Source organism: Hyla sarda, chromosome 13 (assembly GCF_029499605.1).
Source record: "Hyla sarda isolate aHylSar1 chromosome 13, aHylSar1.hap1, whole genome shotgun sequence".
NCBI lineage: Eukaryota > Metazoa > Chordata > Amphibia > Anura > Hylidae > Hyla > Hyla sarda.
In genome coordinates, this window is record NC_079201.1 from 19,849,292 (window position 1) to 19,871,887 (window position 22,596).

The 22,596-nt window shown below is 46.3% G+C and overlaps 1 protein-coding gene across 5 annotated transcripts in view; it reads right to left on the bottom strand.

Annotated features, from left to right (window-relative positions):
- The window catches only part of CEP131 (centrosomal protein 131), an 89,456-nt gene that overhangs the window by 58,926 nt on the left and 7,934 nt on the right, over positions 1 to 22,596 (bottom strand). For all 5 annotated transcript variants that reach the window (XM_056549718.1, XM_056549717.1, XM_056549715.1 and 2 more), the window contains exons 5-10: positions 18,635 to 18,750; positions 18,433 to 18,546; positions 15,015 to 15,164; positions 11,053 to 11,170; positions 3,567 to 3,683; positions 1,822 to 1,984 (exon numbers count right to left, since the gene is read on the bottom strand). In XM_056549718.1, the coding sequence (XP_056405693.1) occupies positions 1,822 to 1,984; positions 3,567 to 3,683; positions 11,053 to 11,170; positions 15,015 to 15,164; positions 18,433 to 18,546; positions 18,635 to 18,750 (778 nt within the window). The remainder of the gene's footprint in view (positions 1 to 1,821; positions 1,985 to 3,566; positions 3,684 to 11,052; positions 11,171 to 15,014; positions 15,165 to 18,432; positions 18,547 to 18,634; positions 18,751 to 22,596) is intronic.

Here is a 22,596-nt window from a genome sequence, read left to right on the forward strand (position 1 = left end):
TACCCGGCGTTGCCCGGTTTTACCTTCCTAATCCTTGTTGGGAAGGAAAATAAACAAAGGAGGAAGCTTTTGACTTCATATGCAGTCCTCATATATTGTTGTCATATCCCGTCCTCATATCCCGACCTCCTATCCCGTCCTGCTATCTCGACCTCCTATCCCGACCTCCTATACCGTCCTCCAATTTCGAGCTCCTATCCCGAGCTCCTATCCCGTCCTCCTATCCCGTCCTCCTATCCCGTCCTCATATCTCGACCTCCTATCTTGACCTCCTATCCCATCCTCCTATCTCGACCTCCTATCTCAACCTCCTATCCCGTCCTCCTATCCCGACCTCCTTTCCCGTCCTCATATCTCGACCTCCTATTCCGTCCTCCTATCTCGACCTCATATCCCAACTTCCTATCCAGACCTCCTATGCCGTCCTCATATCTTGTCCTCCTATCCCGACCTCCTATCCTGACCTCCTATCCCGACCTCCTTTCCCGTCCTCATATCTCGACCTCCTATCCCATCCGCCTATCTCGACCTCCTATCCAGACCTCATATCCTGTCCTCCTATCCCGACCTCCTATTTTGACCTCCTATCCCGTCCTCCTATCCCGACCTCCTATCCAGACCTCCTATCCCGTCCTCCTATCTTGTCCTCCTATCCCGTCCTCCTATCCCGACCTCCTATCCCGACCTCCTCTCCCGACCTCCCATCCCGACCTCATATCCTGACTCGTAATATGTGTACCAGGTATTGAAATATCTCCAGCCTAACGGGAATTAGATGGGAACATACATTTCCCATTGATTTGCATGGGACTTTAAACAAAACCCTGACCCTCACAAATGGGAGTAGTTAAGGGTTAAATTAACTATCCTATATTTTAAGTGGACATATAAGTAATATGTGACCAAGTATTATCGAAATATCTCCAGCCGTTTAGAAGTTATGCAGTAACATATATTTCCCATTGACTTGTATGGGACTTTAAACATAAACCCCGTCCCTGGCAAATGGGGGTGAGTAAGGGTTAAATTACCAATCCTATGTTTGTTGCTGACATATAAGTAAAATGTGGCCAAGTTTCATGTTAATATCTTTAGCCGTTTGAAAGTTTTTGTGGAACATACACACACACACACACACACACATATACATAGACACACACACACATATACATAGACACACACACACACATACATACACGTACATTTCTTTACAAAGCCTATTACAAGGCACCAGGCAGGTAGGCCTTATTCTGCCATCACTCATCGGCCAAACATCCCCTATAACATTGGTCACGAACTACTCGAAGAATAAGTGTTTGTTCATCAGCTGTTCGCTGGCCCATTTACAGAGAGCACTGTCAGCCTGTTTGGCCAATAATCGCCCCCTGTAATGGGGCCTTAAAGGGGTACACCGCTGCTCAGTGTTTGGAACACTGGAGACGGGAGCTTGTGACGTCATAGCCCCACCCCCTCAATGCAAGTCTATGGGAGGGGGCGTGACAGCCGTCACGCCCCCTCCCACAGACTTGCATTGAGGGGCGGGGTGGGACATCATGAGGGGGTGGGGCTATGACGTCACAAGCTCCCGGCGCCAGCGCCATCATTCGGAACAGTTTGTTGCAAACACTGAGCAGTGAAGTACGACTTTAAGGCTGTTGTTTTCCTGTGGTCCAAAAGCCCTAATAGGGTATATGGAGAGGAGCCACCATGAATCTAGTACTACAGAGTATCATGGAAATGTATTATAAAGTAATTGAAAGGTTATATAGCTCAATCTAAAGCTGCACATATCCATGGATTAAGTCCTGTGAGGTCTCTTACCTGTATTATTATTATTGGATTTCCTGCTTCTCTGTAATGAAGACTTGACCAAATTCCTGCCAACCTTTTTTCCCACCTTCCCGCTCTGTTCCAGCAGTGCCAGCTCCTCTTCTACCAGCTTCTGTGCTTCCAGGGCTTTCTGTGCCCGCTTTAGTTGCAGTTCCTACAATGCAGCAAAACATTGTACACAAGAGACTAAGGACAAATGACTAATCAGCATATAGAATGATGCATAGTTTTACCCTTCAACCCATATACGTCAGAATGCTATCTGCTCGTGACTCCGAATAGAGGCCTTGAGACGACTCCATGCGGGAGAAGAAAGACTAAACATCTGACGAACAGAGAACTTTTGCCAAGAAATTTATGGACACTAGATATGCTAATATATACGGATACAATATTTGAACAACCAATCAAACTGTAACATATTAATTGTGATGTCATAACTAACCCTCCCTAAGCCTCCTTCTTTGCACAATGTAAAAACCAACTGTTTTTCCTGAATTAAAAGAGAACTCCCTGGGATACCGAGAAGGGAACTCATACCAACCTGGCCTGGTGTGAATTTTCTTACGTCGACACTCGGCGAAAATAGTACAGCAGAAGTCACTCAAAGATTAAGGCCGCACATTAAAGGAGTAGTCCAGTGGTGACCCAGTGGTGAAAAACTTATCCCCTATCCTAAGGATAGGGGATGAGTTTGAGATCGCGGGGGGTCCGACCGCTGGGGCCCCCTGCGATCTCCTGTACGGAGCCCCGACAGCCCGCGGGAAGGGGGCGTGTCGACTTCCGCACGAAGCGGCGGCCGACACGCCCCCTCAATGCAACTCTATGGCAGAGCCGAAGCGCTGCTTTCGGCAATCTCCGGCTCTGCCATAGCGATGTATTGAGGGGACGTGTTGGCCGCGCTTCGTGCGGAGGTCGAAACCCGCTATCTGGCCGGAGAGCCTGGCCCCCGTACAGAGAGATCGCAGGGGGCCCCAGCGGTCGGGCCCCCCGCAATCTCAAACTTATCTGGACTACCCCTTTAACCAATCCTTAACACTATCAGATTTAGTCAGTAAAATACCTTAAAGGGGTACTCCGGTGGAAAACAATGTATTTTAAATCAACTGGTGCCAGAAAGTTAAACAGATTTGTAAATTACTTTATTAAAAAATCTTAACCCTTCCAGTACTTATCAGCTGCTGTTTATTGTTATTTTCTTTTTGAATTTCTTTTCTGTCTGACCACAGTGCTCTCTGCTGACACATCAGGAACTGTCCAGAGCAGGAGAGGTTTGCTATGGGGAATTGTTCCTGCTCTGGACAGTACCTGACATGGACAGAGGTGTCAGCAGAGAGCACTGTGGTCAGACAGAAAAGAAATTCAAAAAGAAAAGAACTTCCTGTGGAGCATACAGCAGCTGATAAGTACTGGAAGGGTTAAGATTTAATAGAAGTAATTTACAAATCTGTTTAACTTTAACTGGCACCAGTTGATTTAAAATAAATTGTTTTCCACTGGCGTACCCCTTTAATCATAGACCATGCTTTATGATTAAGGTCGTGGGACCGAAATGCGTCAGTCCTTATATGTCATGAGGATTGTACCTCTATTTTTATATGGATTAAATTAGTAAAAGGAAGAATTTTAACCGGAAACTTCACCTTATTGTGCCTCTTGATCCTGTTGTAGACCAATGCTCATGGCCATGGCCTAAGTGATATCTCCATAGAATTACAAGAAAATGTGGTTCATACCTGGATGGCTGCCCTTCGGGCTTGTCGTGCTTTCTCTTCTCGGATTCTCTTGCGTTCTTCCTCTTTGGACTGATGCAAATTTAAGTAACTGCCCTCATCTGTTTGATGGTGCCGTTCCTTTAAGGAGAAAAAGAGTTGTAACCTCTCCAAGTCAGACCCTAAGGTTCGCACAGTCTATAAAATCTTGGTCAGTATGGATTCAGTCTTATAAAATGCAGCCAAAAACAACATGTAAAACTATGGCTATAGTCACACATCAATTCAACATTTATTTCCACTGGAAAAAACGGAGGCTGACCCTCGGATTTTTGTAGTGGATGTGGATTTACTGCGGGTGTGCAGCAGATCAGCAGGAGTAGTCCCAGGGGCAGCAAATATCTATGCAGAAACTTTTCCATTGCTTGTAAACAGGAATATGGAAATTCTATACACATACACGGAATCCGCACCAAAATCTCCATGGAATCAGATGAGCATGAACCCACCCTGACAGACCTGCCCTATGTTAGATCTATTGAAATACGATCACCAGTACAATACTTTAACTCAGTGTTTCCCAACCAGGGTGCCTCCAGCTGTTGCAAAACTACAAATCCCGGCATGCCCGGACAGCCAAAGGCTCAGCTCATACATCTCATACATTTACTCAGCTCATACGGCTCATGCATTTACTCAGCTCATAGGGCTCATGCATTTACTCAGCTCATACGGCTCATACATTTACTCAGCTCATAGGGCTCATGCATTTACTCAGCTCATAGGGCTCATACATTTACTCAGCTCATACGGCTCATACATTTACTCAGCTCATAAGGCTCATACATTTACTCAGCTCATACGGCTCATACATTTACTCAGCTCATACATCTCATACATTTACTCAGCTCATACGGCTCATGCATTTACTCAGCTCATAGGGCTCATACATTTACTCAGCTCATACATCTCATACATTTACTCAGCTCATACGGCTCATGCATTTACTCAGCTCATACGGCTCATACATTTACTCAGCTCATACGGCTCATACATTTACTCAGCTCATAGGGCTCATGCATTTACTCAGCTCATAGGGCTCATACATTTACTCAGCTCATACGGCTCATACATTTACTCAGCTCATACGGCTCATACATTTACTCAGCTCATAGGGCTCATACATTTACTCAGCTCATACGGCTCATACATTTACTCAGCTCATAGGGCTCATGCATTTACTCAGCTCATAGGGCTCATACATTTACTCAGCTCATACGGCTCATACATTTACTCAGCTCATACGGCTCATACATTTACTCAGCTCATAGGGCTCATGCATTTACTCAGCTCATAGGGCTCATACATTTACTCAGCTCATACGGCTCATACATTTACTCAGCTCATACGGCTCATACATTTACTCAGCTCATACGGCTCATACATTTACTCAGCTCATACGGCTCATACATTTACTCAGCTCATACATTTACTCAGCTCATAGGGCTCATAACTGTTTTATAGACCCTTTCCAGAAGGCTATCCTGTCCCTGTGGGAAAAATCTCCACTTTCCCTCCACCGCCGGACACCTAGGGCTGGGCGGTATGACCAAATATGTGTATCACAGTATTTTTTTAACTTACGGCGGCGGTTCCACGGTATATAACGGTATTTTCAACCCCCCCCCTCAATCATGTGACCCGCGCGCAGTGTTCAGCGACCCCCCCCCCCCCCCAAATCATGTAACCCGCCAGGGCAGTTCTGCCCCTCCCCCCCCCCCCCAATTAATGATCATCCCAGCGGGGCACTACTCACAGATGTCACGTTCAAGCACTGCCCTCCTCCTCTTCGTTGGGGGACGCGGGGCGCTGGAACTCACTGAACGCCAATGGTCTCCAACCTGCGGACCTCCAGCTGTTGCAAAACTACAACTCCCAGTATGCCCGGACAGCCGTTGGCTGTTCGGGCAGGCTGGGAGTTGTAGTTTTGCAACAGCTGGAGGTCCGCAGGTTGGAGACCACTGCTGTACACTGTATCCCTATGCCCGGGCTGCAAAACATAAAGAAAATAAACTTTAAACTCACCTACGTCGGGGCCACACGCTGGGGACTGGGGAGGACAGCCGTCAGCCTATCACCAGCCGGAGCGATGTCCCGCCCCGGCCAGTGATAGGCTGAGCCCACTGTCATGTAAGAAGCCGGCCAGAGCTTCTTTGAATAAAACTCCAAAAAACGTTCCTGGGGCAAAACTGGCACAATGACCCCCTGTGCAGGGAGGGCGTGGAGCACCGACTGAAAAGCTGCAGCCAGGGCAGGAGAGCAGGCAGTGGAAAAAACAAATCCCGGGGAAAAGAACCAAACTCGATTCCGTAGCCATCGGAAACAATGTCACGAACCCAGGAATCCTGGACCTGCGTTAACCAAACATCCCCAAAGAGGCACAGGCAACCACCCACCCGAAAGGAATACTCGGGTTGGGGCGACCCTTCAGGCAGAGGTAGGCTTGCGGGTACCTGGTTTGGCAGAAAAACGTCCAGAACGATCGTCCTGCTTCCAGGAGGGATGCGCTTTGAAGGAAGGAGCCTTCCGAGACTGCGAGGCTGCTGGCTTGTCCTGGCGGCCCAAGGCAAAGGACTGAAAGGGCTGAAAAGAAGAGGACTTGCGGCGAGAAACGGTGGGACTGGCCTTATTCTGAGGAAGCAGAGAGCTCTTACCGCCTGTAGCCTCAGAAATAATTTCATCCAGGCATCTTCCAAAAAGACGTCCGCCAGCAGAAGGCATCTCTGTGAGAGATTTCTTGGAGGCCGCATCGGCATTCCAGGCCTTCAACCACATAGAGTGGCGGATAGCAACCAAATTGCCCGAAGCAAAGGCCGCACAACGTGCGGTCTCTAAAGATGCCGAGCACAAATAATCACAAGCATTGGAGATCTGGAGAGCCAGGTCAGCCAGGTCATCTGGAGGAGCCCTGGATAAAACGCCTTGGCGAAGTTGGGAAGCCCAGGCTGACAACGCCTTGGACACCAAGGTTGCGGCAAATGCAGGAAGTAAGGTTGAACCTACTGCTTCAAATGCAAATTTCACCAGGTTCTCAATCCGTTTGTCCACAGGGAAACTTGAAAGAAGCCACATCGGCTAGAGGAAGAGTGGTGGACTTGGAAAGGCGAGAGACCAGAGGGTCCACTGTAGGCGGGGAGCTCCATTTGGAGACCAGGTCCTGGGCAAATGGAAATATAGCCCCCAGCAGTTTAGACCCCTGGAAGCGTTTTTCAGGATGCTTCCAAGCTGCGTTCAGTAGGTCATCAAACTGCATGAGTACTGAAGACCTTGGGAGTGCGCCGAGTGTGGCGGAAGGAAACTTCTGGAGCAGGGTCCGAAGTTCCAGCGTCCTGTAGGTGAAAGGTGTCCCTGACAGCTGACACCGAACTGTCCACCATGTCCGACATGGATGACAGCTCCTCGACCTCCGAGTGCGGATCCGAGTCAGCATCCACCAGTTCCTCAGGAGACCAGGAATAGGCGGTGGAAGCTCCAGAGACCTGGAACGGCGGGCCAGAGATCGGGAGCAGCCCCCAGGAGAGCGACGACGGGAGCGAGGACGCTGCCTGGTAGATGGAGATAGGGAGCGAGAGTGGCGTGAAGACGTCCCATCAGGTGAGGAGTCTGAGTAAATGACACTAGGGCGCTTGTGAGAGCGCCGGGTGGGGTGGCCGGAGGAGGTTGAAAGAGCCTCCCGGGAGTGAGGGCGCAAGGAGGACCGCTTTAATTCAGTACTTACCTACAAGGAAGATGTCCCACATATTTCCCTCTGACGTCTTCAACAAGCCTAGTACCTCTCTGCATCATGCCAGGCTGCTGAAGCGGGGCGAGCAGCGCTGGTCGGTGGCGAGAAGGGGTTAACGGTGCATACTTTATGTACCGTGCCCCTTCCTCGCAAGTGGGGGATCAGGCAGCGCCATACTCCTGTTGCCCCAACCTAGATAAAATAACAAAAAGGAGAGAAAAATCTAATACTCTATGAAAAACTAGAAAACAATAAAACAGAAGATCAGGTCTGGAGAGCTCCAGACCTGTGTCTGCCTCCTACTGACACTAAGCTAAAACTGATTAGCTCAGAGTCAATGGGCGGGGTATATCCTGCCAGGACGGGCCTACTTCTTTTTTGTTAATGCCTAGTGCAGTGGTTCTTAACCTGGGGTTCGGCGAGTCAGTCCCGGGGGTTCGGCAGGGGAGGTCGCAACAGGACAGGCAAACCAAGCAATTGCTTGGGACCCCGACCTGGCTCGAGGCCCCGAGCAGAGCTGGTGTTTGCCCGTCCTGTAGCGAAGGGGCAATTCTCTCCATCACTATAAACTCCCTACGGCCCCGCGTTAAAACGCAGGGTCGCCGTCACGTAGCGCACGCCAGGATGTCACTGACGTCCCATGCGTGTGCCCATGGAAACAAAGGTGCCGAGGACCGAGAAGGAGGAAGACCAGCGGCACGTCAGCTTGGTAAGTGACCAGCGGCACGTCATCTTCGGTGCTCCGACCACCGGTCCCGAGACCTACTGCTATAGCCGAAGCGGTGGTCGGAGCACTGAAGTGAGCAGTACACAGGCTGTGTCTGTGGGGGAACACTGCCTACAATCAGTGGTCTTCAACCTGTGGACCTCCAGATGTTGCAAAACTACAACTCCCAGCATGCCCGGACAGCCGTTGGCATACAGCCTCCAGCCATACACTGTATATTGCTGGAGGCTGTGTCTGTGGGGGAACACTGCCTACAATCCGTGGTCTTCAACCTGTGGACCTCCAGATGTTGCAAAACTACAACTCCCAGCATGCCCGGACAGCAGTTGGCTGTCCGGGCATGCTGGGAGTTGTAGTTTTGCAACATCTGGAGGTCTGCAGGTTGAGGACCACTGGCCTACATAATGTGGGGAACACTGCCTGCCTAATGTCGGGGAAATCTGTCTGCCTAATGTGGGGGGAACTCTGCCTGCCTAATGTGGGGGGAACTCTGTCTGACTAATGTGGGGGGAACTCTGTCTGCCTAATGTGGGGGGGAACTCTGTCTGCCTAATGTGGGGGGAACTCTGTCTGCCTAATGTGGGGGAACTCTGTCTGCCTAATGTGGGGGAACACTGCCTGCCTAATGTGGGGGAACTCTGTCTGCCTAATGTGGGGGAACACTGCCTGCCTAATGTGGGGGAACACTGCCTGCCTAATGTGGGGGGAACTCTGTCTGCCTAATGTGGGGGGAACTCTGTCTGCCTAATGTGGGGGGAACTCTGTCTGCCTAATGTGGGGGGAACTCTGTCTGCCTAATGTGGGGGGAACTCTGTCTGCCTAATGTGGCGGGAACACTGCCTGCCTAATGTGGGGGAAATCTGTCTGCCTAATGTGGGGGAACTCTGTCTGCCTAATGTGGGGGAACTCTGTCTGCCTAATGTGGGGGAACTCTGTCTGCCTAATGTGGGGGAACACTGCATGCCTAATGTGGGGGAACTCTGTCTGCCTAATGTGGGGGAACACTGCCCGCCTAATGTGGGGAAACACTGCCTGCCTAATGTGGGGGAACACTGCCTGCCTAATGTGGGGGCCTGCCTACATTTTCATGGTTTTGTTCTTTGTTCTTAATGGTTTTGTTCATTTTGTGCACCTATGTATAAATATATACTTAAATATATACCTCCTATGTTTTGAATTTGAAAAAAATCATATTTTAATTTTCCAATTAAGAGGGGTTCGGTGAATGCGCATATGAATCTGGTGGGGTTCAGTACCTCCAACAAGGTTAAGAACCACTAGCCTAGTGGCAGCAAGATATACCCACGGTTCCTGTGTCCCCAATGGAGCAGAACGAGAAAAAAGGATCAAGTGGAATCTGAGACTTCTAAGTCTAATAAGTGGTGAAGTGTACGTCACATGATTCTTTTCAGAGCTGCTGATTAGCTGGCAAGATTCATGTGACTCCTCAGGATCACAAAGTACAGTGGATAGATTTACATTCATTAGAATGACTATTACCAGAGCCAACAGATGGTGATGAACAGTTCTGTCATTCAGACAGGTGCCCTTTAAAACATTTGAAACATCACCGAGACATGTCAATAGTTTTTATTATTTGGGATCGATTAGAATGAGTGGGTAGAAACGGCCCTCCCCGGCTTGCAGCAATCTCAGGCTAGGGACAGCCCCATGGACTTACAATGGTGGTGATACAGGACAGAGATCTCTGCGAGCTGCACCTCTTCATGCTCATTCTCCTATCCAGTGGGGGTCTCAGCACTGAGACCAGGTCGGATCAAAACTTTTGGCAGATACACTTTAAACTTTGTCATAGTCTGGCCAACCCTTACAAGTGACTAAGTTCTATATTAAAAGGGTCTCCTATTAAATGAACCAAGAAACTGTGCCCAGTGAGGTGCACAGTCTGGGAGAAGTGCATACATGACCACTTTCTATAGACATGTATGGGAGTCTGGACTATTTCATTATCTCTTAGGCTACTTTCACACTATGTGTGAGGCACTGTTACAAACGGACATTAAAGGGGTACTCCGCTGCTCAGCGTTTGGAACAAACTGTTCCGAACACTGGAGCCGGCGCCGGGAGCTTGTGACATCATAGCCCCGCCCACTCATGACGTCCCACACCCCCTGAATGCAAGTCTATGGGAGGGGGCGTGTCGGCTGTCACGCCCCCTCCCATAGACCTGCATTGAGGGGGCGTGGTGTGACACCATGAGGGAGCGGGGCTATGACGTCACAAGCTCCCGGCGCCGGCTCCAGCGTTAGGTACAGTTTGTTCCAAACGCTGAGCGGAGTACCCCTTTAATGGCTCTTTTTTTTTCACTTTTAACGCCATTAAAGGAGTTCTCTAAGCTAAAACTTTTAACCCCCGCTGTGCCCGGACTGTAAAACTATACATAATAAACTTTCACTTACCTGCCTACGATCCCCCGTTGCTCCGATATCGCCTTCCCGTTCTCCGATCCCGGTCTCCGGTCCCGGTCTCTTCCACTTCCTGCGGGTCGGTGACTTCACTCTGCGCTCAGCCAACAGCGGCCGCAGCAATGTCCCGTCGTGGCCGCTGATAGGCTGAGCGCAGAGTGAAGTCACCGACCCGCAGGAAAAGGAAGCTGACAGGGACCGGAGCATGGGTGGCGATATCGGAACAACGGGGGATCGTAGGCAGGTAAGTGAAAGTTTATTATGTATAGTTTTACAGCCTGGGCACAGCTGGGGATAAAAGATTTCAGGTGGAGAACTCCTTTAACGGGAGTCATAATGGGCACAGAGGATCCCATTCACTTGAATGGGATTCTCTGACGTCCGTTATTGTTGCCGTTATTCCGCCGGAAGATAGTGGGAGAAAAAGACGTTGCAGGCACAAATTTACACGGCAGTGTGAAAGGAGCCTTATTTACTTCTATGGAGACTGACTGAGCATGTGCAGCCATCTGTGCATCAAACAAAAAACAGAAGATTAAAGAGAAACTATAATACCCCCAGTGTTCTCCTTACCTCCTTTTTAGAAGCTAACATATGCCGTAGAGCTTCCTCTCCAGATCTCTGCTTCTGACGCTGGCGTCTATACCAACGCTGAATGGTGATTGCCGCATTGTTCACTTGCAAAATAAACCTGTGCAGGAAAGAGGTGCCAGTGTCAGTCATATCTATCTCCCAAACAATCGCTGTTCACCGATCACCCATAACATTAAAACCTAAAAATGGAAATGTCCCTTTTGTGCTGCCAAAACAGCTCTGATCCCTAGAGGAGTGCCTTCCAGAAGGCCTCCGAAGGAGTCTAGTGGTATCTGCCATGAAGATGTTAGCTGCAGATCCTTTAAAGGGTCACTCCAAAAGGGGGGGGGAAAAAACCATTAAAACCAACTATTTAAGCATCTTAATCCTTCCAGTACATATCGGCTGCTAAATGCTTCAGAGGAAATTGTGTAGTTCTTTCCAGTCTGAACACAGTGTTCCCTGCTGCCACCTCTGTCTGTGTCAGGAACTGTCCAAAGCAGGAGAGGTTTACTATGGGGATTTGCTCCTGCTCTGGACAGAGGTGTCAGCAGAGAGCACTGTGGTCATACTGAAAAGAACTACTACAACTTCCTCTGGAGCATACAGCAGCTGATAAGTACTGGAAAGATTTAGATTTTTAAATAGAAGTGATTTACAAATCTGTTTAACTTTCCGGCATCAGTTGATTTAAAAAATGTTTTTTTTTACCACCGGAGTACCCCTTTAAGGGCCCATTCACACTACGTATTTTCAGGACTGAATTCTGCTATGAAAATACGATGCTGCAGCCTTCTAATGTTTGCAGCGGGATCTGCTACACCATTAGCTCTACAGACTTTCTGCAGCGGACACTTTTTTTTTCTTCTCTGGAGTACCACTTTAAGTCTTATAGGTTGTGAGGTGTGGCCTTCATGGATCACGCTTGTTTTCCCAGCAGATCCCACAGATAATCGATTGAGATCTGGGGGATTTGTAGGCCAAGTCATCACTAAGATCTCTTTGTCATGAACCTTATTTTTAAGGCTGAAAGAAGCCAATCCTCTGGCAGCGGCTTTCCTTCCCCTCGCCAACGATAGCTTCATGATATCATAAGAAGAATGAAGACAGGTGGAAAACTACACAAGACACAGGTATGAAAGCCTTACGCAGCACAGAGTATTTTAGGAGAGTAATGCACAATTATTGAGTATGGGGCAAGTATTCTGTAAGGAGGTAAAATGGTGAAAGCTTGCAAAGAAAACAGAAGCAACACAAAGCATTTCTGATGAATATGCTGATCTCCCTAAAGAGTTAAAAGTTACCATGTATTACAAATAAAGAAAGTATAAGGTGGGATTTCTCTAAACGTTTAATCCAATGTTTCCCAACCAGTGTGCCTCCAGCTGTTGGGATATTATGTTAAGGACTAGACCAATGTTTCCCAACCAGTGTTTCCCAACCAGTGTGCCTCCAGCTGTTGGGATATATTATATTAAGGACTAGACCAATGTTTCCCAACCAGTGTTTCCCAACCAGTGTGCCTCCAGCTGTTGGGATATTATATTAAGGACTAGACCAATATTTCCCAACCAGTGTTTCCCAACCAGTGTGCCTCCAGCTGTTGGGATATATTATATTAAGGACTAGACCAATGTTTCCCAACCAGTGTTTCCCAACCAGTGTGCCTCCAGCTGTTGCAAAACTAAAACTGCCAGCTGCTGGGATATATTATATTAAGGACTAGACCAATGTTTCCCAACCAGTGTGTATCCAGCTGTTGCAAAACTTCAACTCCCAGCAGCCTTCGGCTGTCCGGGCATTCTGGGAGTTGTAGTTTTGCAATAGCTGCAAGCACATTGGTTGGGAAACACTGGTCTATGGGGTACTCTGTAATGGAGTAACTGTGAGTAGGATGTATTTGCAGCCAAAAAATGATTCTCATGACCCGTCAGCTGCTGCAAAACTTCAACTCCCAGCATGCCCGGACAGCCTTTGGCTGTCCGGACATGCTGGGAGTTGTAGTTTTGCAACAGCTGCAGGCACATTGGTTGGGAAACACTGGTCTATGGGGTACTCTGTCATGGAGTAACTGTAAGTAGGATGTATTTTCAGCCGTTTTAATTCAATAAAAAAAAAAACGCATAAAAACCGTGATAATTCTGCCCTAGAGGGTTCCTTCTCAGGGTGCTTCTTCCACCTCTGTGTGCTGGAGGATGACTGTTTGTGCCATTGGCTGTCTGGGCATGCTAGAAGTTGTAGTTTTGAAACAGCTGGAGGCCCCCTGGTTGGCAAACACTGCCCTCTGCGGTCTTTTTTTTAGCCTTCGGCTGTCCGGGCATGCTGGGAGTTGTAGTTTTGCAACGGCTGAAGGCACACTGGTTGGGAAACACTGGTCGAGTCCTAGACCCCATAAAAGGGTACTCCGGCGCTAAGACATCTTATCCCCTATCCAAAGGATAGGGGGATAAGATGCCTGATCACGGGGGTCCCGCCGCTGTCACGCCCCCTCCCATAGGCTTGCATCAAGGGGGCGGAGCGTGACATCACACAGGGGCAGGGCCGTGACGTTACAATGCACCGGCCCCTGTGATTGCCAGTAGTCAGACTGATTATAACGGGGTGCTGCGTGCAAGATCACGGGGGTCCCCAGCGGTGGGCCAACCGTGATCAGGCATCTTATCCCCTATCCTTTGGATAGGGGATAAGATGTCTTAGCACCGGAGTACCCCTTTAAGGACATAGCGTTTTTCCGTTCTGGCACTTTCATTTTTTCCTCCTTACCTTTTAAAAATCATAACCCTTATAATTTTGCACCTAAAAATCCATATGATTGCTTATTTTTTGCGCCACCAATTCTACTTTGTAATTACATCAGTCATTTTACCCAAAAACATATGGCGAAACAAAAAAAAATAATAATCATTGTGCGACAAAATTGAAGAAAAAACACCATTTTGTAAATCTTGGGGGCTTCCGTTTCTACACAGTACATTTTTCGTTACAAATGACACCTCTTTATTCTGTAGGTCCATACGATTAAAATGATACCCTACTTATATAGGTTTGATTTTGTCGTACTTCTGGAAAAAATCAATCATAACTACATGCAGGAAAATGAATACGTTTAAAATTGTCATATTCTGACCCCTATAACTTTTTTTTTTTTTTTTTCCGCATACGGGGCGGTATGAGGGCTCATTTTTTGCGCCGTGATCTGAAGTTTTTATTGGTACGTGATCTGAATTTTTTTTATTAATTTTTTTTATGGTATAAAAAGTGACCAAAAATATGCTCTTTTGGACTTTGGATTTTTTTTTGCGCGTACGCCATTGATCGTGCAGTTTAATTAACTATTTATTTTTATAGTTCGGACATTTAAGCACGCAGCGATACTACATGTTTATTTTTATGTACACTATTTTTTTTTATTTAAATGGGAAAAGGGAGGTACTTCAGAGTTTTATTAGGGGAGGGGTTAAATCATCCTTATTAACTTTTTTTTTTTTGCAATGTTATAGCTCCCATAGGGGACTATAACACGCATTATACAGATTGCAGGCACTGATCAATGCTATGCCATAGCTTAGCAATGATCAGTGTGATCGCCGCTTGACTGCTCCTGCCTGGATCTCAGGCACAGAGCAGTTTATTCGGCGATCGGACGCGGAGGAGGCTTGTAAGGGACCTTCCTCGTGCGTCCTAGCTGATCAGGACACCGCGGTGGTCCTGATCAGCCAGGAATCTTTCACTTTCGCTTTAGACGCAGTGATCAACTTTAAAAGTTCAATCAAAGTTGATTGCCGCGTCTAAAAACGGCGATGTCCGGCATTAGCCACGGGTTCTGGCTGCTGATAGCAGCCAGGACCATGCGGGTATGATGCAAGCTCAGCTCCTGAGTTTATGAACGGCGTTTTGCCGCAAGGGGTTAATATAATATATCCTGAGATAATAAAAAGCACAGATAAGATGGATGTACTGACCGCTCTGCCTCTTCAGCGGTGACCTCTTTTCTTTTCGGCGCTGCGCTTCTTCCGGTGTTGTTACGTCCCAGGTTGTTTGTGCTGGACAAATTCTTTTGGGATTTCTGGAAGCTGCTTCCGGATTCTTCACCATTGGCTGTCCTCTGGTTACTGGGAAGAATAAAGTAGAAAAGAACAAGGATTACTATGTGATTTTTTTATATATATTTCAATATACAAGTGAGTTATCCCAGGAGCCACATATCTCTGGGGAAAACTAAGAATTAGGTTAAAATCCAAGGTATAAGGTCGATATTTTGAGTCTGTATAAGTCTGACGAAAAAGTAATATCCATAGCCTAGAAAAGCCAGACATTTGTGATGTTGGCCTAGAATGTTCTAGTGCAATACCAGGCACAGCCTATGGGCAACAGTGGCGCTGTATCTGACTAGGGCTGCAACGATTAATCGATGTTATCGATAAAATTCGATAACGGGATTCGTTGTCGACGAATCCCATTATCGAATAATCGGCCTATTCGTTGCAAAGGGATGCCGGGCGCCAGCAGTCATGAGGCTGCAGCAGGCGGTGTGGGTGTTAGGGCGCTGAGTCTGCAGGTCCTGCAAATCCCACACTGCCACAGCCTCTTTAACAGTACCTGTCCCCAGTCCCAGAGAACTGGCGGCTGCCGCTGGACGCGGTTGCGGCGCTGTTCCTGCGGGATCAGCTGCTGCTCACAGCTCAGGAGCTGAACACCGAGCTGCTGGAGACCGGCAGGGAGCTGTCCTGGCTCCGAGACTACTTCTACAATCCTGGCAACTAGCGGGCATCAGTATCCCCAGCGGCAGTGGACAGCTGAGTAAGTGACCCGGTGACAGGGGGCAGAGCTTGCTGGGGGCGGCTGTCAGCTGGGCTGCGGATATTCCCGGTGTGGAAGGAGATAGTGACAGACGGGTGTCTCTGTCATTACAATCTGCAATAGTAAGCTTGGTGGGGCCAGTATTAGTATATAGTGTGTACTACACACACTGCTATACACATGGGGAGTACGTGCAGAGCATTGCACCCTAGTGTCTTCTGCAGACACTAGGGTGCAAATGCTCTGCACATACCCCCATGTGTATAGCAGTGTATGTACTACACACACACACACACACACACACTGCTATACACATAGTGGTATGTGCAGAGCATTGCACCCTAGTGTCTGTAGTACAGACAATATTGTGCAATGCTCTGCACATACCACTATGTGTATAGCAGTGTGTGTGTAGTACATATACACTGCTATACACATGGGGGTGTGTGCAGAGCATTTGCACCCTAGTATTTGTAGTACTACAGAGTCTGTACTACAGATATGGGTCGGGTGCAATGCTCTGCAGTCTGCGCATTCCCCCATGTGTATAGGAGTGCTATATAAAAAGAGTAAAGTAAAAAAAAATTTGAAAAAATGTAAATTAACTGCTCTCCCAATAAAAAATTAGCTCCCCCTTTTCCTATTGCTATACAAAAAAAGTAAAATAACATATTTTCTTTACATATTTGATACTGCCGCATGGCTAAATGTCTGAACTATTACAATATTAGTAAATCATTAACATTTTATTTTAATAGTTCAGATAGTTACCCATGCGGCAATATCAAATTTACCCTGGTTTCTGTACGGGATCATTAATAATGATCCTGTACGGCAACTGGTGTAAACGTAAATTTTAAATCCAAAATTGCTGCTGGCCACATCACATGCTAGAATCTTTTAATATGGCCATTGTACATCATTTTTTAAGTAAAATCTGCTGAACCCCTTTTTTTTGTAATTTTGACGATTTTTCCAATTAATCGATGAAATAATCGGCAAATAATCGATTATTAAAATGATCGTTAGCTGTAGCCCTATATCTGACAAAGAAAAACATCAGACCCTTTCTTCTCTAATCTCATACACCTTTAGGGTTCATTCACATGTCGATAACTTGCAGCGGGTTTCAGATTCGCTGTGAGTTTCACTATCATTCCCTTCAATGGGTCCGCCGGCAATTAGCACATCTGCCGCTATTACGGATATTCCTGGAACCCATTAAAGTGAATGGTAACTAAACTCACAGCGGATTTAATCTACGTGTGAACGTAAACTTAAACGGGCAGTGTCACATTAAAAAACTTTCGACATGCTGTAGAGATATGTCAAGGTTTTTTTTTTGTCAGGGTCTGAGTGTTCAGACCCTGACCTATTGCTAGAATGATGGCTCTGTGCCTTGTGATTGAGGCAAACTTACATTGAAGTCTATGGGACTGTCTCGGTCGCCAGATCAGAGAGTGAAGCGCTCAATTGCGTGAGTCTCTCCCAGCTAGTTCTAGCAATTGGTTGGGGTCTTAACATTCAGACCCCGACCGATCAAAACTTTTAAACATTTAAAAAAAAAAAAAAGACAGATACATTTAAAGGAAAAGTATCGCATACAAAAACTTGTCCCCTAACCGCAGGATAGGGAATAAGTTTTAGATCGCAGGGGGGTCCCAGGGGGGTCCTGTACAGGGCGACTCTTCCCAGGAACTGAGCGTGTCAACCCCCCCGCACAAAGCACCCCCTCCATACATCTCTCTGAGACAGCCGAAGATAGCCAAATGGCTCTCCCATAGAGATATATGGAGAGGGCATCGCTTTGTGCAGGCCCCATACCGGAGATCATAGATGGTCCCAGTGGTCAGACCCCCCGTGATCTAAAACTTACACTACGGATAGGGGATACGTTTTTGTACACAATATATCTCCTTTAAAGGGGTACTCCGGTGGAAAACTTAGTTTTTAAATCAACTGGTGCCAGAAAGTTAAACAGATTTGTAAATGACTTCTATTTAAAAAATCTTAATCCTTCCAGTACTTATTAGCTGTTAAATACTACAGAGGAAATTATTTTCTTTTTGGAACACAGAGCTCTCTGCTGACATCACGAGCACAGTGCTCTCTGCTGACATCTCTGTCCATTTTAGGAACTGTCCAGAGCAGCATATGTTTTCTATGGGGATTTTCTCCTACTCTGGACAGTTCTTAAGATGGACAGAGATGTCATCAGAGAGCACTGTGGTCATGATGTCAGCAGAGAGCTCTGTGTTCCAAAAAGAAATGAATTTCCTCTGTAGTATTCAACAGCTAATAAGTACTGGAAGGATTAAGATTTTTTTAATAGACGTAATATACAAATCTGTTTAACTTTCTGGCACCAGGTGATTTAAAAAATAAAGATGCCATTATACCAGTGTTTCCCAATCAGGGTGCCTCCAGCTGTTGCAAAACTACAACTCCCAGTATGCCCGGACAGCCAACGGCTGTCCGGGCATGCTGGGAGTTGTAGTTTTGCAACAGCTGGAGGAACCCTGGTTGGGAAATACTTCTGTATACCATAGCTGCTGAAAGAATTTTCTCCAGCCCTTTTACTTTAGAGATGGCGGCTTCTGATTGGAGCTCTTGGCAGCGAGTCCTCGATCCCCGGATGAATAGTTATTGTGCACCATGGTGGTTACGGTGTTTCCCACTGTTCCCTTGTTACTCCTATGGGAAGAAATGCAAATATTCACATAAAAAATAAATGTTCAAAAAATATATATATAATACTTAACCATGACAATGTATAAAATACCTGTTGTTGGCTGGAAAGCTGGGTGCCAGGGCGGGCATGTCTCTTCTCTTCATGCTCTGTACTGAGCTAGCACTACGGGCACTTGAAGGTATAGGAAAAGCACGAGGATGGTCATCCTGTGAAGAAAGGGGGCGAGGCCGAAAATTATCCACACCCTTTAGATCTTCATTTACTACAAATATCCTACTTAACACTATTAAAAGTACTGATGCCAAAACTCATTGTCTATAGCAATCTAATATAGTTATTTTCCTGCAAAACTGACTGGACACAAAGTTCTGGATACCTTGTGTTTTTAAAATTTCTCACAATTTTCAAGATCTCTGCATGCCCTCAGCGAATAGAAACCTTCTTGTTCAACTCCTTCAGGACGAAGGGCGTACCTGTACACCCCTCGCCCGGTCCCAGTGTTTAAAATGGTGTCACACCAGGTCGGTCCTGGCTGCTAACGATAGCCGGGACCCTGGGCTAATAGCGTGCGGCACGTGCGATCATAGTGCCGCGCGCTATTAACCCTTAAGTTGATCGCCACGTCTAAAAAGAAAAGTAAACGCTTCCCGGCAGCTCAGTCGGGCTGATCGGGACTATCGCGATAAAATTGCGATGTTCCGATTAGCTAGGAAGCGAGCGGAGACCCCCTTACCTTGCTCCATCGCGTCCGATCGGCGTTCGATTGCTCCAAGCCTGAGCTACAAAACTGCGTCCTTAAGGGGTTAAAGGGGTATTCCAGGAAAAAACTTTTATATAAAATATTTTTTTACCCAGAAGCCCGCGGAGTGCTAAATGGCCTAACTTGAATCTCCGTTACACCTGAAGAGGTGTCCTCTCCCTGAGGAAAGTACTGACCCCCTATATATCTCAACTGACTCCAGAAAGTTAAACAGATTTGTAAATTACTTCTATTAAAAAATCTTAATCCTTCCAATAATTATCAGCTGCTGAAGTTGAGTTGTCCTTTTCTGTCTGGCAACAGTGCTCTCTGCTGACATCTCTGCTGGTCTCGGGAACTGCACAGAGTAGAAGAGGTTTGCTATGGGGATTTGCTTCTAAACTGGGCGGTTCCCGAGACAGGTGTCATCAGAGAGCACTTAGACAGAAAAGAGAAACTCAACTTCAGCAGCTCATAAGTACTGAAAGGATTAAGATTTTTTTAATAGAAGTAATTTATAAATCTGTTTAACTTTCTGGAGCCAGTTGATATATATAAAAAAAATTTTTTTCCTGGATAACCCCTTTAAATCCAAAGGCTGAAAATCAGTCCTGACCTAATGCTTCTCAAAGCTGAGGCTTTGCTGCAGTTGTACCCAGCTCAGGCAATCCTCTTTGAGATTCCTGAACTTCCTGAACTATAGGATGATGCATTTAAAAGGAGAAGTATCACTTACAAAAACCTATCCCAGTGGTCGGATCCCCAGCGATCTCCTGTACGGGGGCCCAGGCTCTCCCCGGGAACAAAGAGTGTGGACACGTCCCCTCAATATATCTCTATGGGAGAGCCGAAGATAGCCAAACGCCTCTCCCATATATGTATAAAGGGGGTGTGTCAGCCACCGCTTCGTGCGGGATTCGACGCGCCCTGTTCCCAGAGAGAGCCGGGGCTCCGTACAGGAAATCGTGGGGGGGGCCCCAGCGGTCTGACCCCTCGCATTCTAAAACTTATCCTCTATCCTGCAGATAGGGGATAAGTTTTTGTACATAATATATCTCATTTAACCCCTTAAGGACTGAGCCCTTTTTCACCTTAAGGACTCGGCCATTTTTTGCAAATCTGACCACTGTCATTTTAAACATTAATAACTCTGGAATGCTTTTAGTTATCAATCTGATTCCGAGATTGTTTTTTCGTGACATATTCTACTTTAACGTAGTGGTAAAATTTTTTAGTAACTTGCATCCTTTCTTGGTGAAAAATCCCAAAATTTGATGAAAAATTAGAAAAATTAGCATTTTTCTAACTTTGAAGCTCTCTGCTTGTAAGGAAAATGGATATTCAAAATAATTTTTTTTTTAATTCACATATACAATATGTCTACTTTATATTTGCATCATAAAATTAATGAGTTTTTACTTTTGGAAGACACCAGAGGGCTTCAAAGTTCAGCAGCAATTTTCAGATTTTTCACAAAATTTTGAAACTCGCTTTTTTTCAGAGACCAGTTCAGGTTTGAAGTGGATTCTTCATATTAGAAATACCCCATAAATGACCCCATTATAAAAACTGCACCCCCGAAAGTATTCAAAATGACATTCAGTAAGTGTATTAACCCTTTACGGGTTTCACAGGAATAGCAGCAAAGTGAAGGAGAAAATACACAATCTTCATTTTTTACACTCACATGTTCTTGTAGACCCAATTTTTGAATTTTTGCAAGGGGTAAAAAGGAGAAAATTTTTACTTGTATTTGAAACCCATTTTCTCTCGAGTAAGCACATACCTCATATGTCTATGTTAATTGTTCAGCGGGCGCAGTAAAGGGCTCAGAAGGGAAGGAGCGTCAAATGGTTTTTGGGGGGCATGTCACCTTTAGGAAGCCCCTATGGTGCCAGAACTGCAAAAAAACCCACATGGCATACCATTTTGGAAACTAGACTCCTCGGGGAATGTAACAAGGGGTAATGTGAACCTTAATACCCCACAGGTGATTCACGACTTTTGCATATGTAAAAAAAAAAAAAAATTTTTTACCTAAAATGCTTGGTTTCCCTAAAGTTTTACATTTTTAAAAAGGGTAATAGCAGAAAATACCCCCCAAAATTTGAAGCCCAATTTCTCCCGATTCAGAAAACACCCCATATGGGGGTGAAAAGTGCTCTGCTGGCGCACTACAGGTCTCAGAAGAGAAGGAGTTACATTTGGCTTTTTTGAAGGAAATTTTGCTCTGGGGGCATGCCGCATTTAGGAAGCCCCTATGGTGCCAGGACAGCAAAAAAAAAACACATGGCATACCATTTTGGAAACTAGACCCCTCGGGGAACGTAACAAGGGGTAAAGTGAACCTTAATACCCTACAGGTGTTTCACGACTTTTGCATATGTAAAAAAAAAAAAAAACATTTACCTAAAATGCTTGGTTTCCCAAAAAATTTACATTTATACAAAGGGTTAAAGCAGAAAATACCCCCCAAAATTTGAAGCCCAATTTCTCCCGATTCAGAAAACACCCCATATGGGGGTGAAAAGTGCTCTGCTGGCGCACTACAGGTCTCAGAAGAGAAGGAGTCACATTTGGCTTTTTGAAAGCAAATTTTGCTCTGGGGGCATGCCGCATTTAGGAAGCCCCTATGGTGCCAGGACCGCAAAAAAAAACACATGGCATACCATTTTGGAAACTAGACCCCTCGGGGAACGTAACAAGGGGTTAAGTGAACCTTAATACCCCACAGGCGTTTCACGACTATTGCATATGTAAAAAAAATAAAAAAAAATTTACCTAAAATGCTTCTTTTCCCAAAAACTTTACATTTTTAAAAAAGGGTAAAAGCAGAAAATACCCCCCAAAATTTGAAGCCCAATTTCTCGCGAGTACGGCGATACCCCATAGGTTACCCTTAACTGTTGCCTTGAAATACGACAGGGCTCCAAAGTGAGAGCGCCATGCGCATTTGAGGCCTAAATTAGGGATTGCATAGGGGTGGACATCGGGGTATTCTACGCCAGTGATTCCCAAACAGGGTGCCTCCAGCTGTTGCAAAACTCCCAGCATGCCTGGACAGTCAACGGCTGTCCGGCAATACTGGGAGTTGTTGTTTTGCAACAGCTGGAGGCTCCGTTTTGGAAACAGTGGCGTACCAGACGTTTTTCATTTTTATTGGGGAGGGGAGGGGGGTTGTATAGGGGTATGTGTATATGTAGTGTTTTTTACTTTTTATTTTATTTTTTGTGGTAGTGTAGTGTAGTGTTTTTAGGGTACAGTCACACGGGCGGGGGTTCACAGTAGTTTCTCACTGGCAGTTTGAGCTGTT